Source organism: Eptesicus fuscus, chromosome 7, assembly GCF_027574615.1.
Source record: "Eptesicus fuscus isolate TK198812 chromosome 7, DD_ASM_mEF_20220401, whole genome shotgun sequence".
Lineage (NCBI taxonomy): Eukaryota > Metazoa > Chordata > Mammalia > Chiroptera > Vespertilionidae > Eptesicus > Eptesicus fuscus.
The window spans coordinates 47,301,449-47,329,326 of record NC_072479.1 but is presented as its reverse complement, the minus strand read 5'-3'; the positions used below and the strand labels follow the sequence as shown (position 1 = coordinate 47,329,326).

Genomic DNA, 27,878 nt, shown 5'->3' with positions numbered 1-27,878 from the left:
TAATATGCAAAGTGTCCCCTTGGAGTTCATCTGGGAGACCAGGAGTAAGATCACTTGCTATGACATCTGCTTATCACTGGGGGGCAGTGCAGAATTAAGGAAGGCCCTGGCCAGCGGGCAGCCAGCAGCCAACAGACGGGGAAGGAAGGCCCCAATCAGCCTTGATCATCCGCCAGGTCTAGGGTCCCTACCTGTGCATGAATTTCATGCACCGGGCCTCTAGTCTATCAAAATAATTTCAAGTACTCTGGCAACTCAAAGAAAGAAAGACACAGAACAAGAACAAAGTTTTATTGTTGTTTTCTTTTTAAAAAATAATATGTTTTTATTGATTTCAGAGAGAGTAGGGGAGAGGGAGAGATAGAAACATCAATAGGCTGCCTCCTGTATACCCCTACTGAGGATTGAGCCTGCAACCCAGGCATGTGCTCTGACCTGGAATCAAACTGTGACCTCCTGGTTTGTGGATTGATACTCAATCACTGAGCCGAGCCACACCTGCTGGGTGAACACAGTTTTATTGTTATAGGAAGAAGAACTGATTTAGTACTATAATTCTACAATGTCATTATTGTCAATGGACCTTCATATGAGAGACACGGGTTAGGAGCACAGATTCTAGAGTGAGACTATGGGTTTGAATCTGTCGACTGAAAAATAATATTGACTAGGTGTTTTGTCACCAAAAAGGATTTATTGGGGTGGGAGGGAAGAAAGGGTTGCACCCCAGTGCATGCAGACATAGCAAGCCACATGCATACTCTGACCTGTTTGCCAAGGGGAAGTTAGAACCATAGAACTTTATTATAAACATAGAGTTCTTCCTGTAGGGTTCTAACCATTCCATAGAGTGTGAGAACTTCCACAAGCCCCAGTTCCTTCCATAGATCCTTCCCACTGATTATGTTTGCTTAAAGTTGCAGTTAGTCTTTATCAAATCCCAGCTCTGCTACCTAACTTTTATGCACTTCAATTTCTTCATCTATAAAATGGAGATAGTGATAGTACCTACCTTATAGAGTTGTTATGAGGATTAATGTCTGAACACTTAGAACTGCTTCTGGCACTTAATGCTCAAAAATTTTGACAATTCATACATAAAAATGTGCTTTAAGTTAAAATAATGACAGTGTTATTTGTCAACATTTTAATACCTGGCATTTTGTATTAGTCTGAGATTAGAAACTGCCCTTCATGGACCAGGTAACCAGAATATGGAATGGTCAAATTTAATATCCCTTTCAGGTCCTCTTCAGTTGGATTTCAAGGGCTTCCTTATTTGTTCTGTAATCATGTGAGTTTATGAAATTGAAAGACATTTTTATAACCCTAGGTTCAATGTTACTAGATAAATTGTAGATAAGCTGTTGGTGTGTCAGGACATTTAATATATGAAGTATGTTAAATATGAATTTACAAGTGAAAAGGGCAAATAAAATACTTATTTGACTGGATAAGGCAGTGCAATATATTGACCGTATTCAAGACTTCAGAGCCACTCAGTATTGGGCCTCCATAGTCCATAGTTGACCTACATAGCTAACATAAGAATCTATGCAAGTATTCACTTATTGAATTATAACTACAGGCTGGCACTGTACTAGACTCTGAGGATACACTGAAATAGGGACAGGAATCCTAGCCTGACATTCTGAGAAAGAAAATTATAAACTGATGCAAAAGCTATTCAAGATACTTTATATATCAAATGTCTGGTGCAGTGTCACTAAAATGTAGCTGTTCAATTGCTACAGTAATTTTATTCTACTTCTTTTCCCATTCCCCCTTCCCAAGTTTTGTTCTTTACTGTAGTCCCAATGACTGCAACCTGGTCTATATTCAGCACGTATTGAATAGTCAACAATGAAACCTAAATATCAAGCATTTATTGTGTGCCAAACACATTTATTGTGTGAGATTGTATTAACTCAGTCCTCACAACAACCCCGAGGTCAGTACTTGAATCATCCTCATTTTACAGATTACTAAACTGAGGTACAGGTTACGTAATGTGCCTGTAAGGTCAACAGCTAGTGAAGAGGGCGCTAGGATTCACATCAGTGCAGCTTGAGCCTATACTGCCTCGATGCATTATTAATAAATCGGTGAATGAATAAGCTAACAGTACCATAGAAGGAACCTAGGAGTAGGACTTCCTAAGAATGCTCTTTTTTCATGAAGGACAAATATTATGTTTAAAGTGAAATTTAAAATTTTCACTGCTCATCGGAATAGCATGTGGGACGACAGAAGAGCAATTGAAAACTGACTCACACGTGGTTTGCACCACGTCATCCGAATCTCGATAATCTGATCATCTAGCTACCGACTATCTGACGAAGTCGCCTCTATCTCGCGCTGAGCGAGCTCCACTCGTGGTCTGAACTGGAGTAGAAGGAACGGGAGTCAGCACCCCGGGTAGGTTTCAGGCCGTACACCTCATCCCGGCGTGCACCACAGGCTCAGGCGACCACGCCTCCAGGCCAGCGCCCAGGAGCGCGTGTGCGCCTCGCCGCCCGGAAGCGCCTCGTGCACGTTGCATGCTGGGAGTTGTAGGCTCCCGGCCCCGGCCCGCGGGCTGCGGTCCGCCTTCCATGAGGCTGCTGTCTCTGGCCCGCGCGGCACGAACGCGGGGAACGCGCTTCGCGCTGACTCAGCGGGGGCGGCGGCGTTAGCCAGGCCCTCGCACTCTTTCCCTTCCTGGGCCACCGGCCCCGCCCGCCTGCTTTTGCTAGCTAGCCGGCCCGGCGCCACGCTAGGGAAGGCAACAGCGGACGCGGAGCGGCGAGAGGCGCTCGGCCCCGGCCATCCCCGTCTCCGGCGTTAGCGCTGCGGCCGTGGCGGAGAACGACGGCGAAGACGCGGGCCGCTCCCTCCGCTCCCTGCGCGCGGCACCGCTCCGTCTCGCTCACCGGCCCTCGGGAGTACCGGCGGGGAAGCGGGATGGAGTGATAGGGAAGGTGACTTGGGCTCGGGGGCGGAGGGGCTGGGACCCCGCTCGGTCCGCGCGAGGCTGCGTGGAAGTTGGCTGGGAGGACTGGCCCGGGGACCCCCGGCTGGGGAGGGGTGCGGGCCGGGCCCCTCCATGGCGGTGCGCCCGGAGCCTGGCGGACTGGGTGGGGGTGGGACTGGCTGTGGCCGCCGCGGAGCGCGTCCCGAGTGCGTGGCTGCGGGTTGCCGGGTGTTTCATCACCCGAATTGCCACGAGGCTTCCTTTAGGGGAAAATCCGGGGGGAAGATGGGGACCAGGCCGGCCAAGGAGGGTCGGAATCGCCAGTGGCCCCCAATTTAATAAAAGTGACCAAGCCCATTTGTAATAGTGGCAGCGTGTCTCACCTGCAGAGGACTGAAACTTGATTGCCCCCCACCCCAGGACAAAAAAAAAGAGAAAAGTGTTATTTTTGTGTAATAATTTGCCAGCAGGGACACGCCATGTCTTCCCGTCCCTTCCTCACAATTCTGCAGGAGCGATATTTCCTGTAACCAGAAGAAAAAGAAGAAGAAAAAAAAAAAGGAGTACTTTTTGAAGTGCTAATTAGTTTTTACTGGGGGTGGAAGTTACGTTTTATTAAAGCGACATGTCAGCGTGGTGTCCGAGCTAGAAAGATTCAGTGTGTTGGTATTTGAGCAGTCTTCAGTAGGCGTGGAGAAGTGTTTTCATAATTGTTTGATTCTTCATTTAATGGCTACCCAGGAAAAGTTAGGGCTTATTATTTTAACTGTGTTGCTTACCTTTCTCCAGAACATTTGGTAGATGCGTAATTGAAGTGCTTATCGGATTGTAACAAATGTTTAAACGTGCAAGACTGTGCCATGTTAGAGCATGTGTTCGTGCACAACGTCCTACGGGGGGAAATTGTCACCTTTTCGCACAGGTGGTAACTCTTCGGGTGTTTGCACACAACAGATAGTTTACCATGTTTCCTTGCACATTGATTATTATCCAAGTGCCATCTCTATAAAGTATTCTTTCTGTACTGACAACTGTAACAAGTTTAAGTTTCCTTAGGTAGTTTTGTTTGCCATGTTTTATCTTAGGACCACTTGCTTCTTCCCTTGGTAAATTCAAAGTGACTTGATCTAGCTTGAGCAGTTTTCCCTAAAGCTATGCCAAATTCAAGGAATCTTTTTTTTTTTTTTTTCAAGGAATCTTTTCTAGACTTCTGGAGTTGTAATTTCTAGAAACTCAGTTTGTCTTTGATATCTGCGTATGCACTTTTCAGGGGGATTATCAAATCTTGTCATTTTTTTCGGGAGGGCTGGTGGTGAAAGGTGGATGGAGGGGAACCACTGCCTTTGTGTTTTCCCATCTGTTCAAAATGCCAGCTTACTAGTATGCTATGATAAATCTAGAATTTTCCAAGCAGTTCCCGTCATACCCCATGTGCTTAGCTCTGAATTGTAAATAACCTATTGAAGGCCCAGGCATGCTTTACCTCATTGAAGTCTTTACAACTCTATGAGGAGATGCACTTTTTCCTGTTTTGTAGAAAGGGCTCTCTCGGGTCTGCTAGCTGTTCACTTGGCCCCAGTTTGAAAATGACAAGATTGGAATACAAATCCAGGTTTTTCCAAATACAAAAGACAGTCATTCCTTGCCCTTTAAGGCTAATGAGAAAGCTAGTAAGCAAGCAGTGACAATCAGCACTTAGGAGGGGCAGTTAATCCAGTTTGGGAGAGTTAGACAATAGGGATCAAAGACGCCTAGAAAGACGTGACTTCTAAGCTGAATTCTGAAGGACAGGTAGGGGTTAACCAAGTAACAAGAAAAGAGCAGTGTGTGCAAAGATGAAAGGCAGAATGTCACTGCCTTTGGGGTTAGGGTGCCAGTTGGTGAGGCGTCATTCACAAGTGTTTGGATCTTTATCCTGAGGGCAGTGGGAAGCTACACTGCCTTGCTGTTAGTATGATAGTAACCTTAAGAGAGGGGCCCAGGCTTTCTTCTTCAAGGCTCTCAGCACATATTTGTCATTGGATTCCGGCAGGCCCAGGGGAAAACAATAGTAGGGGGTCCTCTAACCTGGATCTGATCCTGGCCTCACCAGTCCTTAGACTCTAAGGCTTAGAGGCTGCTTCCACCGCCCTCCCCTTATCCTCCTGCCCTCTTTAGGCTCTGATCTTCTTTTGTTAGGTTAATTAAACCAAACCCAAAAAAGCCTTTTATTGGGAGTAACAAGGCCTGGTGTACCTATCTCATAGGTCTTGAAAGAATAAATGTGATTTTCACATTATTTAAAGTTTGTTTCTTGTTTCCTCAAATATTCATTCTATCAAAAACCAAGTTGTCTTTTGGGGTTTATCGTATTCTTATTTGAGGATGTTAAGACACTATTTTATGAAAAAGTCATTACTTTCTGGAGACTTAAAAATATTCTTGAGGATAGTATTATTTGTCAATTTTTATAGCTATTAAAAAACACTTTTTTAGTCAATTTTATAGCTATTAAAAATACATTTCTAAAATTGACTGGGAAGAGCAGTGATCTGTAAAAGGCAGGTCAGCCATTGTTCAAAAGCTAAATTGCCAGGTTTTCACTCCTATCTCTTCTCTTTACATTTGACTTCTCTTGAAGTACTTGTAGACACTCCAATAAGGGTATTGAACTCTGAGGTCACTACTTAGCCAGGCATTCTAATTTTTTTTAAGCTTGTGATATTGATAAAGGGAAGAGGGCAAATTATTAAAATTAGCATAATCTGGATTTGTCACTTTTTTCATATAGTTGCACAATTGCATTTTTAAATATGTACTGAAGATAGTACATAACATTTCATAAATTAGATGCTTCTACTATTTCAAGTAGAAAAGAATTTTTTTCTGTATTTTATTGATGATCTTGAAAGAAGAAAATTTGAGAACCTTAATGGCCTACTTTGGGTTTTTAGAAATTATACATTTGTGGAATATTTAGCAGGCTCATTTTTCTGAGACTCTAGGCTCTTTTAGTTGTAATTTGGATAATTTCAAAAGAAGCTTTTTTAAAAACACGTGTCTTTGCATAATGTTACTCACTTGTTATAATATTCTGGATAAGCATCTATTTTTATCAAGTATTGTTTTCTTTCCATTTTTTTGTGTGTGTTTCCAGATGTTTGTGGATTCTTCTGTGGGATTAGAGGGCACGTCTGTTATAATCAGAAAACTCCAAGTATAGCAGCAGGGATGGATGAACAGGCTCTTTTAGGGCTAAATCCAAATGCTGATTCAGACTTCAGACAAAGGGTAAGTTAAGTTTGCTTAATTTTTTAAACCATGTTACCACAGGTTTGCATTAGAGGACTTGAATACAAAATATATCTGATGATACAGGTTTAATTTGGGTAGAAATGAATAGAGATAATATAATTTGAGGTATCTGAATATATTCTGAATACAGAAACACTGAGGGTTGTGATTTATTTTCTGTTCAGTTGGCTCAACAAGTGTTAAAATCTCATGGGATTCAAGGTAGGTGTTTATGTCACATTGCTAATCATTGATAATTATTTTATAATTGTAATACGAAGGATTGGCTAAGGGACTTTCCATAGTAGCAGACATGCATATTTTATTTTCCCAGTGCATGGCTCTGTCTACACAAGTTGTTTAACCCTTGCATTAGTGATATTTAACATCCTTGTTATTTAGTCCAGGCAGACATGTAAATGAGCAGTTATGATATGCCATGTCCTAGCTTAAAGTGATCACATGACAAGGAATCCAATATTAAATAATGCTCGGATATTTGGGTTAGCATTAACAATTAAACATAATGTAGTCTACACCTATAATTATGACATAGTTTGATGATAAAAGAAACATCTAAAGAACAAGCCTATAATTAAATATTTAAAGATGTGGGCAGTTTGAAGTCTAGGATAAGTGGAAGGAGAGGCATTTTCTTTCTTCATTCTACTTCTCATAGGAAAGGATATCCTATCTAATAAAGAGGGGATATGCTAATTGACTGTCACACCCTCAAATATGGCGGCACCCACAGCTACAAGATGGCATGGCGGTGCCCAGTCCCCTCAGCCCCACTGGGGCGGCAGGTATGCAGCACGGCCGGGCCCACCCCAGGCGGGTCCAGCCGCTCTGTGCGCCTGCCTCTGGAGTCCCCCAGTCCCCTCAGCCGCCCAGGGCCGGCCCGAGGTGCAGGCAAGCCTCGGATGGCGGCTGCCCAGCCAACACCCGAGGCACAGGCAAGCCTCGGATGGAAGCTGCCCAGCTGCCCAGGGCCGCCTGAGTCTCAGGTAACCAGGGCCAGCCGAGGCTTGTGCTGCTGGCAGTGGCAGCAGCAGAGGTGTGATGGTGGCATCGCCTTCCCCTGATTGCTGGGTCGCCTCCTGCCCCTGAGGGCCCCTAGACTGTGAGAGGGGGAAGGCTGGGCTGAGGGACCCCTCTTCCAGTGCATGAATTTTCATGCACCGGGCCTTTAGTCTTTTATAATTTTAAATGAGGTTAACAGTTTTACTAAATGTTAGCATTTTTAGTTGTGCTTTTAAGCAGAAATTTTTTAAAATACGAATTTTTTTTTTTTTAAATTAGAGAGAGAGGAAGGGAGAAGAAGAGAGAGACATTAATGAAACAAATATCAATGGGCTGCCTCCTGTACACCCTCCTAGTGGGGATTGAACCTGCAGCCGGGGCATGTGCCCTGTCCAGCAATCAAACAAACCTCTCTGTATAGGAAGCAGCACTCAACCAACTGAGCCACACTGGCCAGGGCTAAGCAGAAATTTTCTTAAGTAGTAAAAAAAATTTCAAGTACTTTCTAACATAGCACCTGTTATGCCTCTGCTGTTAAGTGACCAGCCCTATAGCTAGAGGGAAATAACAGGAATTGAGATTTAAATAGCTAGCTAATTACAAGATATCCAACTGGTTAGGACATCAAAAGACATTAAAAGTCTATGTCTTGTTTATGCAGACAAATATTTGTCTTCATCAGAGTTTAAGCTGCCCATCTTTAAACCCTTAGTCACATAGTTGAAGCATCCTGGATCTTTACCTGATTCTGGCTTGATATTGCATGGTTATTGTAATAAAAGCCTTAAGTGTTTAGTTATTAGCCTTCTGTGTTATTCTTTAGATTCCTTTTTGAAAAATTTTTGTGTGTTTTTTTATTAAATTCCTCCATCTGACAAATTTTTAAAAAAGTGCCATGATGACCCAGTTGGTATGGCTCAGTGGTTGAGCATCCACCCATGATCCAAGAGGTCGCGGTTCGATTCCCTGTCAGGGCACATACCTGAGTTATGGGCTCCATCCCCAGTGCGAGGTGTGCAGGAGGCAGCAAATCAGTGATTCATCGTTGATATTTCTCTCTCTCTCTCTCTCTCTCTCTCTCTCTCTCTCTCTCTCTCTCTCTCTCTCTCTCCCCTTCTCCCTTCCTCTCGCCAATGTTTTTTAAAAAACATTTTTTTTTTTTAAAAAGCCATGATTTTCTTTTCAGAAAAGTAAAACCAAGAAATTGTTAGTGTTTTTAATATACAGAAGTTACGCTTTTCATCAATAAAAATGGGTTCTGTCAATCACAGGCATATGTGGTCTAGGCTTCATTTGATATCACATTCAGCCAGCCTGAGTAACAGGATGGAAAAGGAGGAGTCTTAAGGAAAAATGAGTTCTGATAGTCCTGATGTTAGAGTTCAGTAGTGGGGATCTAATTCAGCTTGGTGGTAAGGAAATGACTGCCAACCCACATTCTCAGTTCTAGTTCTCTGTTTTCTGCATGGGCAATAAAAGGAGCTGATTTATCTCTGTTGGCACTTAGAGACAATAGGCCCTCGGAAAGAAGGTATGAGATAGAAGAACAACATGATAAAAGCTTTACTTGTTCGTCATTGCCAGAAAAATTTTTTAATGCTATTAACAGGGATTTAGAGTGCAAAGACTAGTTTAAAACGGAAAACTTTCTAGTTATTGACTCACTTTTTAATGTGTGAATAGAATATCTTTCTTTGGCTTAAAACTTGCTGTTATTTCTAGAGTGGTATGTCAGTAACAATTCTACCAGCTGAATTCCCCACCCTCCTTTTTTTGATAAGTGGTAATGCAACTTATAGGATTAACTTCCACCTTATCACCTGCCCTGCCTTTGAGATATTTGTAAAGGAAACCCTAGATTTTATGAAATATTGTTAGATGACAACTGAGCTAGATTCTTTTGCAGCTGCTTGGATTCCTATATTCTTAGTTCCTGAAGATATTATTTATACTTTAGATAGTATTTGGTGATCTTCATCTACTCACCTTCATTACCTTGGTTCTCTGTCAGAGGGAGCAGCCATTGAGACCACGAATGAAAACGCATTCCCTCATTCATGCAGTTACACAGTACAGGAGATATCACCTAAAAAAGCAGGGTTTTTTTTTCTTTTTTTCTTTTTAAACCTCTAATCCAAAGGAAAAAATAATTTTACATCTTGACCCAGTATATATGTAGATACATAAATGTATGTAAATAAATACATATAAACATTTATAACTAAAACAAGTTACACAAAATAGTAGTTATTCTTGCTAAGTGCAGTGCACTCTGATATTTTTATTGTTTCATTCTTTAAATTTCTATTGAAAACTGATAAAATTATTTTTAACACTAATGGGGCATAAACATTTTTTTTAAAATATTGACTAGTCAAGATGATGTATTATATAATTATACTAGAAGCCTGATGCACGAAGATTCATGCTGGAATGGGCCTTCCTTTCCCTGGCTGCCGGCACCACCTTTCCACTCCGGCCCAGCCCGAGAGCAGCCTCTTTCCGCTCTAGCCCCGCCTTTCCACGCTGCCCCGATGCCCTCAGAGAACAGGGATGTGCGTCGTCGCCATAGTGATGACGCAGCATCCCGCCCACCCCAGGTTGCTCGGGACCTGTGTATGCAAATTAACTGCCATCTTTGTTGGGTTAATTTGCATATCACTCCTGATTGGCTGGTGGGCGTAGCGGAGTGATGGTTAATTTGCATGTTTCTCTTTTATTAGGTAAGATACTTGAAACTGATAAAATTTTATTAACCGGTGTCACCCCGATAAATTTAATAAAAATATTGACTAGTCAAAATTAGGTTTCGCTAAAGCTTAATATTCCTTCTAATTAATTTCAAGTATCAGTATGTAATTACTTTAAAATCATCTAGCACTGGCCCTGGCCTATGTGGCCCAGTTAGTTGGGCATCGTCCTATGCACCAAAAGGTTGCCAGCTAGATTCCCAGGCAGGGCACATGACTGGTTTGTGAGCTTTACCACCAGGGATCATGCAGGAGGCAGCAGATCTATGTTGCACTCTCATGTCCATATTTCTCTCTCTCCCTCTCCCTTTCTCTCTAAAAATCAATAAACTATTCTTTAACACGTTAAGTGCCCAGACAGTCACCGGTGACTGACACTGTACTTTCTGTCCAGAAGACAAAACAGGCTGGGTGCTTAACATGTTAAAAAAATCTTCTAGCAATGTTTCTAGTGTATGTGTAAATTTTTGGCTGTTTGAGATACTTTTCATAAGTTGCTGAGATTACTATTTGTCCATTGTCATATGTGAAACGTGCATCTGTCATTGATGCCATTTACAGTATGGAAGAGCGGCAGAAGTCACTCCCCATTTTCCCAACAGTGGGGTAGAGAGCACATGGACTTTGTTCTATATTCATTCTAGAGTACACTTGCTCTTAGAACAAGGCCCTGAATGCATGAATAGAGGGATGAGAAATGATTTAGTATTTCCTAAAGCTTTGACCTTTTCAATTATTTGAGTACTTTCTCAAAATTCGTATCATGCAGTTGTACTCTGATTTTAAACATTTTAGGGAACTTACATGATATAGTTGAATTGAAATAGTCTCTTTAATTAAACCAAATGGCATACAGTATGTTTTATCTTTTATAATCACCTCTTTAATAGCATATTTGCTATGAAATAGGAAAACACCCTTTATATATCATTTTTACTTGCTTTTGATGAGTACTTGTATGTTTTCTCTCTTGAGCCTCCTAATAATCCAGTGAGGTCTGAAGGACTTTTTTGTATTGTTTCCTTTGCTGTGAGGAAACAGGTTCAACTTTCTAACTGATGGATTTGTTTTCTATTTAATCTTTTCTCTAAAATCATTAAGTGGCACATATTCAGAAGCCCCAATGCAAAGTTTCAGCCACTTTTCTTTAGATTCACTGATTTATTACTGGTTTGTGATTCACAGAATAATTTGTGTAGTGTTGACAGGGCATTGAGATTGACATTACAAATGCATTTTTGCTTTTCGTCTTACAGGCCCTGGCCTATTTTGAGCAGTTAAAGATCTCCCCAGATGCCTGGCAGGTGTGTGCAGAAGCTCTAGCCCAGAGGACATACAGGTAGTTAAAACAAAATTTGCATGACTTATAATTTAAATTTCTGTGAACTTGACAGGACTCAAATTTACCTGTGTTTGGAGAATGTTTTCATAAAAACATTTTATGACCTGTGTTTTAGGAAATCATTTAGTGTAGAAATGAGAAAAATAGTAAACTAATAATTTGGTTCTTCCAGTATTGACTTTTCAGTAGAACTATCCTTTGCCTCATGCTGTGCACCTGACAGCATATCCGGACTAGAATGTAGTATATGAAAACTTCCTTCTTTTCTTTATTTTTTAAATATATTTTTATTGATTTTAGAGAGGAAGGGAGAGGGAGAGAGATATAGAAACATCAGTGATGAGAGAGAATCATTGATTGGCTGCCTCCTACACACCCCCTACTGGAGATCGAACCTGCAACCTGGGCATGTGCCTTTGGCCAAAATCGAACCTGGGACCCTTCAGTCCGTAGACCGATGCTCTATCCACTGAGCCAACCGGCTAGGGCAAAACTTCCTTATTTTCTTATGATGTGAGTGATAGTTGGTTTTCTAAAGAGTTGGTAAAGGAGGTAATCAAATTATAATCTTAATTTTTTTATTTTAATTTAAAGTATAAAAGTATTCAATTACCAATCTTTATTTAAAATATGGAACTCTTCACGAATTTGTGTGTCATCATTATGCAGGGACCATGCTAATCTCTCTATTGTTCCAATTTTTTAAATTTTATTTTAAAAAAAATATATATATATATTTTAATATATTTTTATTGATGTTTAGAGGGAGGAAGGGAGAGAGATAGAGAGAAACATCAATAAGAGAGGAAGTTATCAATTGGCTGCCTCCTATATGGCCCCCACTGGGGATCAAACCCGCAACCTGGGCATATGCCCTGACTGGGAATCAAACCAGCGACCTCTGGTTCTTGGGTCAATGTGCAACCTCTGAGCCACACCAGCCGGGCTGTATTGTTCCAATTTTAGTATAAGTGCTGCTGAATCGAGCACTCACTTACCAATCTTGATGTTGGACCAAGGTCTTTTCTTTGTGTATATGCTACTAGCATTCACTTTATCATTCTTACATTGATCAGACCCATAATCCATCCTCTACATTGAGGAATAATGAATGCAGGTTCCTAAACTTTTTAGTTATTTTTCCCCCTCTCTCCAAGTCTTGTGGTTATCTAATCCACATTACATGTATACAAGGATTTCCCCCTGCAATGTGACTTCCTATGAACTCTTTTGAAAGCTTTGAACTTGATTTTTACAAAAATAAGAACTCTCATCATGCTCATTAGTTTATATAATAGTTCATTAAATTACTTAATTACAAAAGAGGTGCAGCTGGCATAGTGAGACTTGGGGAAACAACCAACCCGCTGTAAGCAAACAACTTGCTTCTGTGAGTAGAAGTTCCTGGAGGCTAGTGATGACTCCTAGCGGAGTTCTCCGCATGCTGTGGGTATTAGTTACTACGTTTTTACAGACAAAACCAAGTGTTCCAGTTTATTGAAAAAGTTGGTTTTGAGAACATATATATGTCTTAGAGTAAATAAGGACCAGCTCTTAATTAAAAGCTTCTTATAGTTTACTTTTTGAATGGAAAACTTAAGTCTTGTATACTTAGTTTAAGGCTTCAATGTCATCCATGATAAGGATAAAAACCCTAAGGTCTTAGAAGAGGTGCTAAATAAACCTAACTTGAAAAAACTCTAAAAGATTGTTTCAGCCCTGGCCAGGTGGCTAAGTTGGTTGGAGCATTGTCCCGTACACCAAAGGCCTGTTTGATCCCTGGTCGGGGCGATAATGGGAGGCAATCAATTGGTGTTTCTCACATTGATGTTTCTCTCCCTCCCTCTTTCCCTCCCTCCCTCATCTCTCTCAAAGTCAATGAAAACATATTCTCGGGTAAGGATTTAAAAAAAAAAAAAGATTGTTTCATTTATTTGGTTAATTCATGTTGTCTAAATGAAGATAACATCTCCATTCTTGTAGTGACCATTTAGCTTTATATACGAAAAATTTGTCCTATGACTAATCCTGGCTCAAACTAACTATCTTGGATGAATAGATTGTTCTTCACTAAAGGGACTTTGTCAGAGTTTGTAGCTAGCTCACTGCAGCTCTGACTCATCCCTAGAGAGACAAGTGAAAGTCAATAATTGGTGGATACTGATTTTTGCTCTCCTTTTGTAAGGGCAATATATTTGTACCTTGGTTTTCTGTATGACGTTTGAGGCTAGACTGCTAGTCAGGTGATACCAGTTGTTTTGGATTTGGCTGCAATAGAACTGTCTAGGGTTGAATTTTAAGTATGACTTTGATAAACAACTCTGATTTAACTCCCTCTCTGGCAGTTCTACCATTTGTCATTTTAACACCTAGCCTTTAGGAGTTGTTCCAGGAATCCTAACATCTAGAATTTAGGGGGTGTGTCTTCTGTTTGCAAAGTACTATTCTTAAGGTGTATCTTAATTTGTTTGGTTGGTCTGCTTGCCAGATTTGGTGGAAATGTCGAATATTGTATAATATTTAAAATTCTCTTAGCATTTTAAACAAATAGATAAGGATGTAATAAATGAGATCAATAAGTAGAAAGCAAGCCAAAGGTCTATTTTGAGAAACTTCTCAACTATTTTATTCATTAATATTTTATCTTTGATTTGTTTTCCCCAAATCGTATTCTGCTTATCTTCTTTTTTTTTTTTCCCTAGTGATGATCACATCAAGTTTTTCTGCTTTCAAGTTTTAGAACATCAAGTTAAATATAAGTAAGTCTTTTTCTCACTGCTTGACTGAAGTTTGTGAGGAGAGGCCATTTTTTAAAATTAGTTTTTCCCTTTTTAGGAAACCATAATACAGGTTGTAATTTAACAGTGTATGTGACATCCAGTTTATAGCTGTATTTTGATTTGTCCCAAAGTGTTTTAACCTTTTGCACTCGGATGTCGAGTGTGACTCAACACGGTTAGCATTAGAATAAAGGAATCGAGAAAAAAGCAAGCGAGTGCAAAGGGTTAATAATACTGAATTTGTTGGTTACATATAAATATCCAACATTTTGCAGGAAAGACAAAATAGATTTTGAAAATATCAGAAGATGTAGCAACACCAGCCTGTGTTCTACATGGCAGCTCTCTGTTAGAGTTGAGTGGCAGCATGGGCACTAGTAATCAGAACCCCTGCTTTAATTAAGTGAAAACAGTGAATCATAGCTCAGAGGACCCTTCGTTTGTCTATTGATTTATTCTCTAAACCACAGATCTCAGAAGATGGACTTATTTCCATTTGAAAAGATTGTGTAGCTGCCATTTTTTCTATGTGAACCTAACCACAAATTAAACTGATATCAATATTGATACTCCATCTGCCACTCCCACACCTATCATTTTTCCTTAAAGCAAGTGATGAGAGAGAGGCATTATCAGTTTATTTTAGAGAACTTCAGATAATTGAGTGCTATACAAATTTTCCTTTTCAAATATATGAGGTCCTTATTTTTTAAAACTGCAGACACCAAATATAGCCATTATTTTTTTCTTCTCTGTTTTGAACAGATATTCAGAGCTAACTACTGTTCAACAGCAACTAATTAGGGAGACGCTCATATCTTGGCTTCAAGCTCAGGTAAAATTGTAATTTCATTTAGTACCTCAAATTGCCAGATATTTAAATTTTTATTTTTGCAAACGTTTGCAACTTTATGTAAAAAATGTGGATCATTTACCCTCCATTTCATCCTGTAACTTTCTTAGAAAATACTGGTTTTGAAGATCATGGGTAGATGAAAGCTTAGCAATAATTTTAAACTATGAATAACTGAAACTATCATGCTTTCCATGACACATTGTGGAAACTTTGGTTTTAAAATTTTTGTTGTTGTTGTTTTACTACTTGACAAAAGCGGCTTTTCTGTTCACTCTTAAAGGTGAGCTCCCTCCTAAGGGGAAGTAAAGTACAGCATAGGGAATATAGTCAATAATCCTTCTATATAATAAAGAGGTAATATACAAATTGATCCTCACGCCCTCACAAGATGGCTGCCTTCGACCAGGCCGGCAGGGGGGTTAGTGAGGGATGACCAAACGATTGAACAGCAGGCTGGGTGGGGCAACCAGGCCGGTGGGGGCAGGGAGGGGGGCAGTTGGGGGCAACCAGGCCAGCAGGGGTGGTGCAGTTGGGGGTGACCAGGCCATGGGGGGGGGGGGCAGTGAGGGGCAACCAGGCAGGCAGGCAGGTGAGCAATTAGGAGCCAGCAGTCCAGGATTGTGAGAAGGATATCCGACTGCTGATTTAGGCCCGATTCCTGGGATAAGGCCTAAACCGGCAGTCAGACATACCACAAGGGGTACCAGATTGGAGAGGGTACAGGCTGGGCTGAGGAGACCTCACTCCCTGCCCCCCCCCCCCCCACTTGCACAAATTTTGTGCACCGGGCCTCTAGTATTGTAATAACTACCGTATTTTCCGGCGTATAAGACAACCCCCAACTTTTCCAGTTAAAATATAGAGTTTGGGATATACCCGCCCTATAAGATGACACCCGGCGTATAAGACGACCCCCGACTTTTGAGAAGATTTTCCTGGGTTAAAAAGTCGTCTTATACGCCAGAAAATACAGTATGTATGGTGCCAGTTGGGTACTAGACTAATTAATCAAGGGGGATCACTTTGTAAATTACATAAGTGTCTAACTACTATACCATACACCTGAAATTAAATAAAATTGAATGTCAACTGTAATTGAAGCTTTCTTTTTAATGATAAAAAATGAAAAAAAAACACATAAAAATGAGTTCTCCTGGACAACCTCTTCACAAAGTCCCCATTTCAAAATGGCCAATCAAGTTCTTAATTCATAGTATGTTCTTATTTGTTAATTTTGGTTGATATACATATAAAGCAGTTGTATAGTTAGAAATTTTATTTTCTTGTAAAGAGTAAGCAGCTAGAAGAAAAACAATTGAATTTTTTCCTTCGGAAAATTAATAGGAACTGATAAACTCTACGCCTGAAACTTTTCTCTAAAAGTGTGAGAATGGAAAAAAATAAAGTGTGAGAATAAGAAATAACCATTAGCACCTTTGTTCATTTGATTATTCCCCATCTGCTCAGTTGCTTAAATACTTTGGTCTTTTTTAAGCATATTTGTTGCACAGCTAATCTAGACCATGTTGAAGTTTGATGTGTTTTTTGCCTATTAATGATAAATAGGAAAACCAAGTGTTTGAAACTTTTCAGTTTACATTTAATTTCACAGACTGTTTCTCTGATTGTCAGATGCTGAATCCTCAACCAGAGAAGACCTTTATACGAAATAAAGCAGCCCAAGTCTTCGCCTTGCTTTTTGTTACGGAATATCTCACTAAATGGCCCAAGTTTTTTTTTGACATTCTCTCAGTAGTGGACCTAAATCCAAGGGGAGTAGATCTGTACCTCCGAATCCTCATGGCTATTGATTCTGAGTTGGTGGATCGTGATGTAGTGCATACATCAGAGGCAAGTAACTTCCCATTAATTTTTAGGTTTTTTGTTTTGTTTTGTTTTCCTTTACTTTTATTTATTGATTTGAGAGAGAGAGAGAGAGCGCAACATCATTTTATTATTCCACTTATTTATGCGTTCTTTGGTTGCTTTTTATGTGTGTCCTGACCAGTGATTGAACCCACAATCTTGGCATATTGGGACACACTTGAACCAACTGAGCTACTCAGTCAGGGCCGAATTTTTAGTTTTTAATATATATTTTATAGGAGATAATGGGCACATAATAAAAGGAGCATAAGTCTTATTTTTGAGACAAAGGTTTTTAAGAATAATTATAGATTTACTCAGCATTTTGAATTTTGTTTTACAAAGGAACTTAAATTTGTTTCCCCCATGTAGGTTGAAATTAGAATATTTAGATTATTATTATTTTTTTTAACTAGGTGAGCACTTTCTCCTGTGAATTTATAGGGATGTGATCTGTATTTACTACTGCTATGTAGTCACTGACTGAGGAAGAAGCATTGCTTATGAATCAATGCTGGGTTCTGTATTCTCGGTCACATAGACCATTGCTTTTTATAGTTCGTGACCTGATATAATCTTTTTTTTAATTGATTAATTTTAAAGAGAGGGGAAAGAGGGGAGGGAGAGAGAGAGGGAGAAACATTGATTCGTTGTTCCACTTATTTGTGCATTCATTGGTTCATTCTTGTATGTGCCCTCACCGGGGATCAAACCCACAACCTTGGTGTACTGGGACGACACTCTAACCAACTGAGCTACCGTCCAGGGCTTTGTCTCCTTATAAAGAACACAACAGAAATAGCTTAATTCAAGTGTTTATAATAACTTTAAGTTCATTGTATGTCAAACATTTATAAAGGTTATTTTCATGCATTTAATTTATTGCCATTCTCTTTAACTTAAACATCATGTTTGTATTATATTGAGCAATACTTAATTACTTAAGATTTCTAAGTAATGCTTATTTATAGTTTATGTTTAATAGATCAAGTTTGATACTGAGGAATAGAATGGAAAGAGGAAATAGAAAGAATCACCAGGTATGATTTTAGAGCTGATAAATAGGAAATGTGTTGAAAGTCTGGAAGTTTAGGGGTGAGGTAATTACTGTGTGCAACTATTCAGGTGTCAAACATTATTTTGTGAGGTTCTCTGCTTTGATTGCGTATAAGGTGTTTTGTTTTGTTTTTAGGAGGCTCGTAGAAATACCCTAATAAAGGATACCATGAGGGAACAGTGCATTCCAAACTTGGTGGAATCATGGTACCAAATCCTGCAAAATTATCAGTATACTAATTCGGAAGTGACATGTCAGTGCCTTGAAGTAGTTGGGGCTTATGTATCTTGGATAGACTTATCCCTTATAGCCAATGATAGGTAAGTATAAGTCTATTTTTAAAATATTAGCCTGCAAAATACATCAGTTTGAAAACATAACCATTTTATTCCATTGCCAGGTTTATAAATATGCTGCTAGGTCATATGTCAATAGAAGTTCTACGGGAAGAAGCATGTGATTGTTTATTTGAAATTGTAAATAAAGGAATGGATCCAGTTGATAAAATGAAACTAGTGGAATCTTTGTGTCAAGTATTACAGTCTGCTGGGTTTTTCATCATTGACCAGGTCAGTAAATTTATATATAAAGGTTTTTAAATTGTTAGAACAAACTTTCTATAGGATAGGTAGTAATACAGGTTAGGTAGTAATTTAAATATGCTTTCTTTTTCTTTCTTCCTTTTTTTTTATGTTGGAAACTCCCCTTGAGATTATAATAATGACACACTGCATCTCGAAAGCCATAATATTTCTGTAGCATTTGTTTTAGGCAATGGATTATACCAGTTCTTAAACTTGAAAATCTGGGATGGTACCTTCGATTGTTCATTTCTAACAAAGTCCTGGGTGATGCTGATACTACTGGTCCACAAACCATACTTGTAGCAGGAGACTATATTTACATGACAGTGCATTTTGACCAAAATTAGACTTGGTTATAATTGTTAATTTTCATCATACTTTTCAATGGTTACTTATTTGAGTTGTTAGAATTTAATTCCAACAGCTCTGAGTGTGGTAAATTAGTAATTTAGATACATAATTGGAAAGTTTTAATTTTAATTTTACCTATGATAGTGATAAAAATTACTAAGAAATCGTATTGCTGATATGTTATTAGCATAGCTCTAGTGTTTTCCTTGCTGACGAACAGTATTGTTTTCTTATACTGCTAATAATTGGTTTATTTAATCCCTGGTAAAAGACCTAAAATAGTGAAATTAAAAATATATTCCTATAGGAAAACATTATAAGGACAATTAATGAAAAAAATTTGAGTTCTGGCTCTAACTGATATGACCTTAGGTAGGTAATTATAATAGCAGTATCTCTTTGCAGCAATAGTTGAGGCTCAAATTAAATAGTATCAGAAAGGACTGTTGTAATTTGTTACACATACTTTAACTTTATTAAAGCATATTTACTGAATTCAGTAGTTAGAAGATTCTAAAACTATACGTCCCTATTTTTAAGCTTTTATAAAGCCAGCAATGTTTACAGTACTATAATCGTTAAAAACAATTGTTTTAGCCCTGGCTGGTGTGGCTCAGTTGGTTGAGTGTCGTCCCATGCACTAAAAGGTTCCAGTTCGATTCCTGGTCAGAGCACATGCCCAGGTTGTAGATATTTTTTATTTTTATTTTTTAAATATATTTTTATTGATTTTAGAGAGGGAGGGAGAGAGGAGAGAGAGATAGAAACATCAGTGATGAGAGAGAATCATTGATTGGCTGCCTCCTGCATGAAGGGATCTAGCCCACAACCTGGGCGTATGCCCTGACCGGAAATCAAACTGTGACCTCCTGGTTCATAGGTCAAGGCTCAATCACTGAGCCACACAGGCCAGGCTGTGGGTATTTTTTTTTTTAAGTTGCTTTAAAGAGTACTAGTTATAATAATGGTAGAAGAATTCAAATTCTAAAAATTTCCCAGTCAAAAAGTTAGAATTGTTAAATGTCTAATGTTAGTTTAAAATTGAGTCCTATACTTGACACTTGATTCATTCTAAAGCTTAGGGTTTTTCCTCTTACTCTTAGGTGTGTGATTTTAAATTGAGGACTGCCTTGATTCCTTTCAGGAAGAAGATGTCGACTTCCTTGCCAGATTTTCTAAACTGGTAAATGGAATGGGACAGTCATTGATAGTTAGCTGGACTAAATTAATTAAGAATGGGGATATCAAGAATGCTCAAGAGGCACTACAAGCTATTGAAACAAAAGTGGCGCTGATGTTGCAGCTACTAATTCATGAGGATGACGATATCTCGTCTAACATTATTGGATTTTGTTATGATTATCTTCATATTTTGAAACAAGTGAGTCTTTTTTTTAACTTTTTGTCCAGTAGATAATATAGGAGAATCACAAAGAATTGGAAAATAACAGGAAAATGAAAATAGCCCTAATTTTAACACCTAATGACATTTACTGTTAAATATTAATGTATTTCCTTTTTCTTTTCTTTTTTTAAACCTTTTAGCCATAAAACAAATTTCCAAGTTCTAAAATTCATAAGACTAATAACAGCTTCAGAATTAATGATAGGTTTAGGTTATTTTTTTTAATTTTTGGATCATATTTATTTCTAAATACAGTAAATATGTTGTTAAACATAGTTTATTATATTAATTAAATATAAATAATTTTTATACAATTAAAATTTTCCCCCAGAGAATTACTTTCAATAAGAACTTAAAATGTAGAGGGTATTAGTCTCTATATTATAGCATGTAGCCTTTTTAAGAATTAGTAACTTCTCATTATAACATTAGGTGAGAGAACCATTCTTATTTATATTGGATTAGTTTAATCAAGTCAAGCTTAAAATAAATTTTTTTCTACACTGAGTTTAGCTTCTGTTTGTACAAATATAACACGTCTCTATGCATACTTTAAGACATTTTTGGCAACAGGGAAAGGTATGAAGAAAGTCAGGTCACTATTGGTAATCCTACTGTGTACCTCATAATGGATTCTTAGGCCTTTTTTGCCTATTTATGATCTTGCCTATTTAAAAACAAGGCAAGATCATACTTTACTGTCCTATAACCTGCTTCTTTGCTAAAAAACATTATAAGTGTCTTTAAAAATCAAATTCATTTATGTCTTTGCCTGCATGTCAAGTTATTTACTAGAAATGGAATTGCTAGATCTTAGGTACATTTTAAATACAGGATGGGACAAAAGTAGGTTTACAGTTGTAAGTATGCAGAACACAGAATTTATTCTTGTGTTATTATTTATTAATTATTGTATTTTTTCCCACAACTCTAAATGTACTTTTGCCCCACCTTGTACAGAAAGGAGCTGCCAAACTCCGCTCCAGAAAAGTTATGTGCATGTTTTTAAAAATGTTAATCTATTAGAAAAATATTCTGATGAGTAAGTATAACTTTAGGAAACCTAATAAATTATTGCTTACTTTTTAACAGCTTTCAGTGCTCTCGGATCAGCAAAAAGCTAATGTAGAGGTAATTGACTTCTTTTTGCTTCTTTTAAACTGCCTTTAAATATTGCTTAACTTCTAATTTTATGTAATTAAAAGGAGACTGACAAAAGGTATTTTATTCTTAATTATAGGCAATCATGTTGGCCGTTATGAAAAAATTGACTTATGATGAGGAATATAACTTTGAAAATGAGGTAAGAATTTTGCATTGAGGAGAAATCAGTTTTAATTTCATTGTTTACTTACATCACGTTAATATTTCAAGTTTTGATTATTTTAGAGTTCTTTAAAACAAGCTATATTTTAAAAATTAGCCTGATTATATTAACCTCAACTTTAGGTAGAATTAATAGAAGCCTCATAATCCTTCACATTTGGTACTTTTTAAAAACAGTCTTTTTAAAAAAAACATTTCATAGCATTGATCTTCATAAAATATTGACAATATTTTTGGTGATCTTATCTTACTTTATATTTAACAAGAGTGATAAATTGAGGCCCAGTTGGTGGACCTCAGATTATAAATGTGTATGGGAGAGTGGGAATGAGGTATTTAACGGCCTGGACTTGTTCTGGTTAGAAGTCTTGTCTAGGATTGCTAGAGAGTCAGCTTCCCATCAAACACAAGGTCATCAGATGCTTTCTAGTAATTCAGTCATGACGTAATACTGTTTAGTTGTGTGCTATTGTCCTATTCCTTTCTTGGGGCATTCAAAAACTTTGGACTATAAGGATAATGGTGATGATAATCAACACACTGTGTACTTAAAGCACCAGGCTCATTACAGGTAATAGCTTCTGTCATACAATATTACAGTTTTTACAGTGGACAGAGATACAAGGATTATAAATAAGGTGCTGAAGTTCTCACAAAACCCAATGTGAACCTCTTCTGACTTAGATTCTTAACCATAATTTTCTTCCTGTACTATTTCTGTTTCTGGCTTTCAAGATCTAGAGCTATGTTCAGAAACACTTATTTGTGAGCAGGAGGGGAAGGTCTCAGCCTAGTAAGTTTTCCTGTAAACATGAATATTGATGAAATAAATGAAAGTATTAAATTTGTAAGTGCAGAAAACTAATGACAGTTCACCATTTACGTGAGTTTTATGGTCTTTTATGTTTTTAAAATGAGAATTTTAAAATCCATCATAGGGTGAAGATGAAGCCATGTTTGTAGAATATAGGAAACAACTGAAGTTATTGTTGGACAGGCTTGCTCAAGTTTCACCAGAATTACTGCTGGCTTCTGTTCGTAGAGTTTTTAGTTCTACACTGCAGTAAGTTTGTTATTGTTTTGGTAACAGGTCATCTCTTTCCTTTTCTCCCTGGTGATGCTTTACAATAAGTGATTCACTACTTTATTAATCTGTGTGACTTATTAAGATTTTATGTGTATCTCTGAAACAATGCACTTACCATCTTGATTTTTCTTGATCCTTGAGGGGAAACACTACTCTTTAGAACATAAATAATAAAATGGGTAGCATCAGTTATTTCTACTTTTTGTTATACATTATATTGCCTGGCAAAGTTAACAATATCTGCACTATCTGGTTTGGCTCAGTGGATAAGGCGTCAGCTTGTGGACTGAAGGGTCCCAGGTTCGATTCCGGTCAAGGGCACATGCCCGGGTTATGGGCCGGATCCCCAGTAGGGGGCGTGCCAGAGACAGCCAATCAATGACTCTCTCATCATTGATGTTTCTATCTCTCTCCCTCTCCTCCTTCTCTGAAGTCAATAAAAATATATTTAAAAAAAATTAATATCTATGACTTAACAATTTAAAAGGCTTTTGTTGGTGTCTTTTTACCCTTTGCATCACTAATTTTGTATAGAAAGTGTATGTTCAGATCTCAGTAACATATTATGCCTTGTTAGGAATTGGCAGACTACACGATTTATGGAAGTTGAAGTAGCAATAAGATTGCTGTATATGTTGGCAGAAGCTCTTCCAGTATCTCATGGTGCTCACTTCTCAGGTGATGTTTCAAAAGCTAGTGCTTTGCAGGATATGATGCGAACTGTAAGTATACTGAAAATAATTTATTTGAACATAATTTTCTGTTTTCACTACAAGCTAATGGGAGTTTCTTGTTAGAGTTTAGTATCTGTTAATAGGGGGCATTTTGATGTTACAATAAATAAGATTTCTTAACTTTTTCTTGCTCCAGTTGGTAACATCAGGAGTTAGTTCCTATCAGCATACATCTGTGACATTGGAGTTCTTCGAAACTGTTGTTAGATATGAAAAGTTTTTCACAGTTGAACCTCAACACATTCCATGTGTACTAGTAAGTAAACATTTTGCTTACTCTCAATTTTTGTTATTTTCCCATGTATTTCATTCAGCTAATGAGCAGATAGTATTCTGTTTTTCTTTTATAACTTTTTCCACAGCCAGAGGTTCTCAAAAACTCTTTTGTTTGTTTGTTCTCAGAAACTCTTGAATGCACTGACGCTAATCCCTCTTCCATTAAAAAAATTTCTGTCTAATCAGTCACCTAAAATAAGTCCTCAAGGACCTATTCGTGTGTTGAGTAAGGTTTCTTGTTATATACAGTATCTGGTTCCTGCCTTCTAGAAGCTAAGAAAAAATGTTTGATATGAATAAAAATGTTTCACAAGAGTAGCAACAGGAGTTTTAAATTAAGTGCAGCAAGGGTAAAAGTGTCTCTGTTTCTTTAGATGGCTTTCTTAGATCACAGAGGGCTGCGGCATTCCAGTGCAAAAGTGAGGAGCAGAACTGCTTACCTGTTTTCTAGATTTGTCAAGTCTCTCAAGTAAGTACGAAATTTCAGCTGTTATGTTTTATTCTTATATTTAGGATTATTAAATAGAACATATAAATTATCTTATAAGAGCCTGTGGTAGATTTGGTTCTTTCTGTTCTAAGGCATTTTTTTAAGTATTCCTTTGTTTTGTATCATGATCTTAGGATTTCTTTTCATTCTCATTAATTTACTTCATTCATTAAAAAGTGAGTTGTTTGCATACTTGTATATGTGACACTAATCACTAATAACATTATGTATTTACTTAACCAACAGTTTTATTGCTATGGATCAGTAGTCTATGGCTTCTTTGAAATTCTAAAGAATATATCCCTTGGAAATACATATTTAACCTAACCTGTTTTATATTCTTTACTAGTACCAGTTTTTGGCATGAAAACTATTCATTCTTAGGCTTATAAGGTTGTAATTTTTAAAAATCATCATTAGTTTTAATCACATGTGACTAGCTTAGAACTGAAGTTGTTTTTTTCTGCGTTAAGGGGGGGGATTTAGTATTTTTAGAAACTTTTCAAGCACTATTACTTACGTTATTGTGATTTTCCTTTTTGCCTTTATTCAGTAAACAAATGAATCCTTTTATTGAGGATATTCTGAATAGAATACAAGATTTATTAGAGCTTTCTCCACCTGTAAGTATCTATTCTTCCAAATTACAGATTTTGAGGCCACATATACCTTTAGCACTAATACTTTCATGGGCTTTTTTTAAATGAGGGTGGTGTATGCAAGGGTTAGTTCTGTTTACTAACACGGTTGAGATAGCTATAATAATAAAATCCTAATGTGCTAATTAGAGCAGACGTCCTTCTGGATGTCCTTCCGGATGAAGCTGGGGCTGCAGCCGCGGGATCGAGGAATCCCGATGGCTGCGAGGGAGGGATCCAGGCAGCCGCCCATGGCTGCAAAGGCCTACTCTTGCACATATTTCATGCATCGGGGCTCTAGTAGTAAATAAAACAGTAATAGAAGTAGAAAAGAAGCAAGAATTGACTGACAAATTTGGCAATGTGAGAAATAATCTGCTTTCTCTATACTGTTCAATGTTGATGAAGTGTTTTATGGAGAAGGAAAAATTCAGTTTACAAATTATTTAGTACTATGATCATATTGGGCCTTCTCAGTGACTGCTACTAATAGACTGAAGCTTTTCTGTGTTTAATTTTTCAGGCTTAGGATAAAAAAAATTTTGATGCTGGTTTTTCTGAATATTTTGATGTCCATTTCACTAGAAAGATTTAAGTTGGGGTACTTTGTAAGCACATCTTGATGGATACTAGTACATGTTTTTGTTTAAAACAAATACTGACATTGACTCAATTTTTTTCCACTTTGATAAAAAATATTACTAGAGCTGCCATTTAAAAAGTGTTGAACAAAAATAATACTTTTGTTCTTTTAAGTAAATACCAGCACTTAGGGTACACAGCTTATGTAATTTCACTGCATGAAAGGTTAGTAGTGAATTATATGGTTAAATTATCTTTGCCTACATACTAGAAAAGCTGATATATTAAAGTACTTCACCCGGTTATTGCCAGTTTTCCTTGACAGTTCACTGGTGACCCAATTTTTGGGTACCTTACATTTCTGTAGCACTTTATCTTTGTATTCTCAACTCCTAGAGCATTGATTAGTCTTAGTGGTACTTAAAAAGTGCTTTAGTTATTTCTAAATTGGGAATTTCTTTTTTAAGAAATGAGAAATTCTTTTATAATAAAACTATGACATAATTTATCTGATTTTAGACAAGGTTTTATATATTTCTTAATAGGGAACTTGAGTATTGGACCTAGAAGGGCCTCTGATATTTCCCCACACTCCTCTTGGCCTCCCCTACTGCATAAAAAAAAATAGCAAAATTCAATAAAAGTGACCCATATATGGGATGCCTGCTTATTCCTGAATGAGATCTGTTTTTTATTTGCAGTCTTATTTTCAAACATTTTAAAGTAACAACGGTTGTGAATGTGCATATGTATTTATTGTGTGGTTTTTGTTGTTATTCAACTCTTAAACACTCTTTAAAATATTAACTTGTGTGGCCTTTGTACTAACGTTCTAAGTACCTTTGTACATCTCATTTTTAGCCACCTAACAATCTTACAAATAAGAGTTTTACAAGAGAAAACAAGGTGGAAGGATAATAATTATGTTATGACTTTGCAAAGTCTTGAAAAAGGAAGAATTAGACCCACAATCTCTTTACCTCTACTTCAGTTTTCTTTCTGTTACATCGTCTTGGGAGAAAATTTGTTTTTATAAGCACTCAACCTACTTTTTAATAGTGAGTTGATGTCATAGATTACATCTCCTCTCGCTTTTGCACTTACTTTGCTTAAATGAGTAGACCTAAATACAGAAAAACTTCAGTGAGACTAAATTTTATTTCAGGAGAATGGTTACCAGTCTTTGTTGAGCAGCGATGATCAGCTATTTATTTATGAGACAGCTGGAGTGCTGATTGTTAATAGTGAATACCCCGCAGAACGGAAGCAAGCGTTAATGAGGAATCTGTTGACTCCACTAATGGAAAAGTTTAAAATTTTGTTAGAAAAATTGATGCTGGCACAAGATGAAGAAAGGCAGGCATCTCTAGCAGACTGTCTCAACCATGCTGTTGGATTTGCCAGGTGAGTTAAAATTATTAAGTGAGTGTCTCTACACAGACAGGACCATTTATTTGTCTGCATCTTTTAGAATTGGGCACATATCCAAGATTCCAAAACTGGATTGTCTAGAGAATTATCTAAGCTTTCTTTTCTAAATCTATTGAATTAGAAGACTTAGCTGAAGAAGTGAATAGATTACGTAACATTCTGCATTTCTGTCTTGACAACTGAGTCCTTAACTTTGACTTCTTTGATGTACATTGATTGTGTATTTAAGGGGATTAGCTAAAGTGTTTATATATCAACTAGAGGTCCATTGCACAAAGATTCGTGCAATAGGCCTTCCTTCCCCTGGCTGCCTGCACCGGTATTCCTCTGGCACCCGGGACCCAGACCTTCGCTCTGGCGGGAGCCTTCAGTCTTCGCTCCAGCTGGAGCGCCACTCCTATAGCTCCCTCCGCCCCCCTGCCCTCCCCCTCATAGCAGGCGTCCTGCCCGGCTGCTCAGTGCCTGCATGCGTGCTGCCCAGAGGCCTGGAGCAGCTGGGGGGCGGGGCAGACACCATCTTTGTTGGGTTAATTTGCATTTCTCACTCCTGGGCATCACGAAGTGACAATTTGCCTATTTCTCTTTTATTAGTGTAGATTACTAATTGGGAAATCTTGGTGTTCAGTTTTGGTATCTTAAAGAGAAGGTCCTGAGACTTCTTTTTACCTGTTGCATTGTGTCCTGAAGACCACCCAAGCTGCTGTTTCTTTCTCTCTACCCATAACTGTTATTGGCAAACAATAACAGTATTTAAGTTTTAGTGATTGCTTATTATAAGCTATATAAAGAAGTTGCTCTATGGAATATTTCAATGCAGAAGTTAATATTAGAGAGTTGTAGAAATAACTTGATTCTAAAGATTGTTTTCTAAATTTAAATGGGTAGTTTGCAGATTATGTAGTAGGACAGCCTGGTCATAGTAAGTGGATTTCCCCCCGCTTTTCTGCATATTTCATCAGTAGGATTTTAATAAAACATTTAGATGGATTCAGATTAGAGGGATTATAGTAACTACATGTCATTCATTTAGAATTGTCTACCAGTTTTGTTAGTTTTGTAATTTGTCGTGCATTG

General features: G+C 37.8%; 1 protein-coding gene and 1 pseudogene across 3 annotated transcripts in view; one reads left to right on the top strand and one right to left on the bottom strand.

Annotated features, from left to right (window-relative positions):
- The first annotated feature begins 2,827 nt into the window (after nt 1-2,827).
- The window catches only part of XPOT (exportin for tRNA), a 42,474-nt gene continuing 17,423 nt past the window's right edge, over nt 2,828-27,878 (top strand). The window contains exons 1-17 of one of the 3 annotated variants that reach the window (XM_008148747.3): nt 2,828-2,960; nt 6,090-6,223; nt 11,256-11,338; nt 14,044-14,100; nt 14,887-14,956; nt 16,610-16,828; nt 18,036-18,220; nt 18,301-18,469; nt 19,980-20,216; nt 21,333-21,371; nt 21,481-21,543; nt 22,505-22,629; nt 23,231-23,375; nt 23,524-23,643; nt 24,038-24,132; nt 24,707-24,776; nt 26,539-26,777. In XM_008148747.3, coding sequence (XP_008146969.1) covers nt 6,164-6,223; nt 11,256-11,338; nt 14,044-14,100; nt 14,887-14,956; nt 16,610-16,828; nt 18,036-18,220; nt 18,301-18,469; nt 19,980-20,216; nt 21,333-21,371; nt 21,481-21,543; nt 22,505-22,629; nt 23,231-23,375; nt 23,524-23,643; nt 24,038-24,132; nt 24,707-24,776; nt 26,539-26,777 — 1,976 coding nt within the window. In that variant the 5' untranslated portion in view covers nt 2,828-2,960; nt 6,090-6,163. Of the gene's footprint in view, nt 2,961-6,089; nt 6,224-11,255; nt 11,339-14,041; nt 14,101-14,886; nt 14,957-16,609; nt 16,829-18,035; nt 18,221-18,300; nt 18,470-19,979; nt 20,217-21,332; nt 21,372-21,480; nt 21,544-22,504; nt 22,630-23,230; nt 23,376-23,523; nt 23,644-24,037; nt 24,133-24,706; nt 24,777-26,538; nt 26,778-27,878 lie in introns of those variants that run through there. The other 2 variants (XM_054718901.1, XM_054718902.1) reach the window with 2 other exon arrangements.
- On the bottom strand, nt 11,966-12,065 carry LOC114234179 (U6 spliceosomal RNA; annotated as a pseudogene).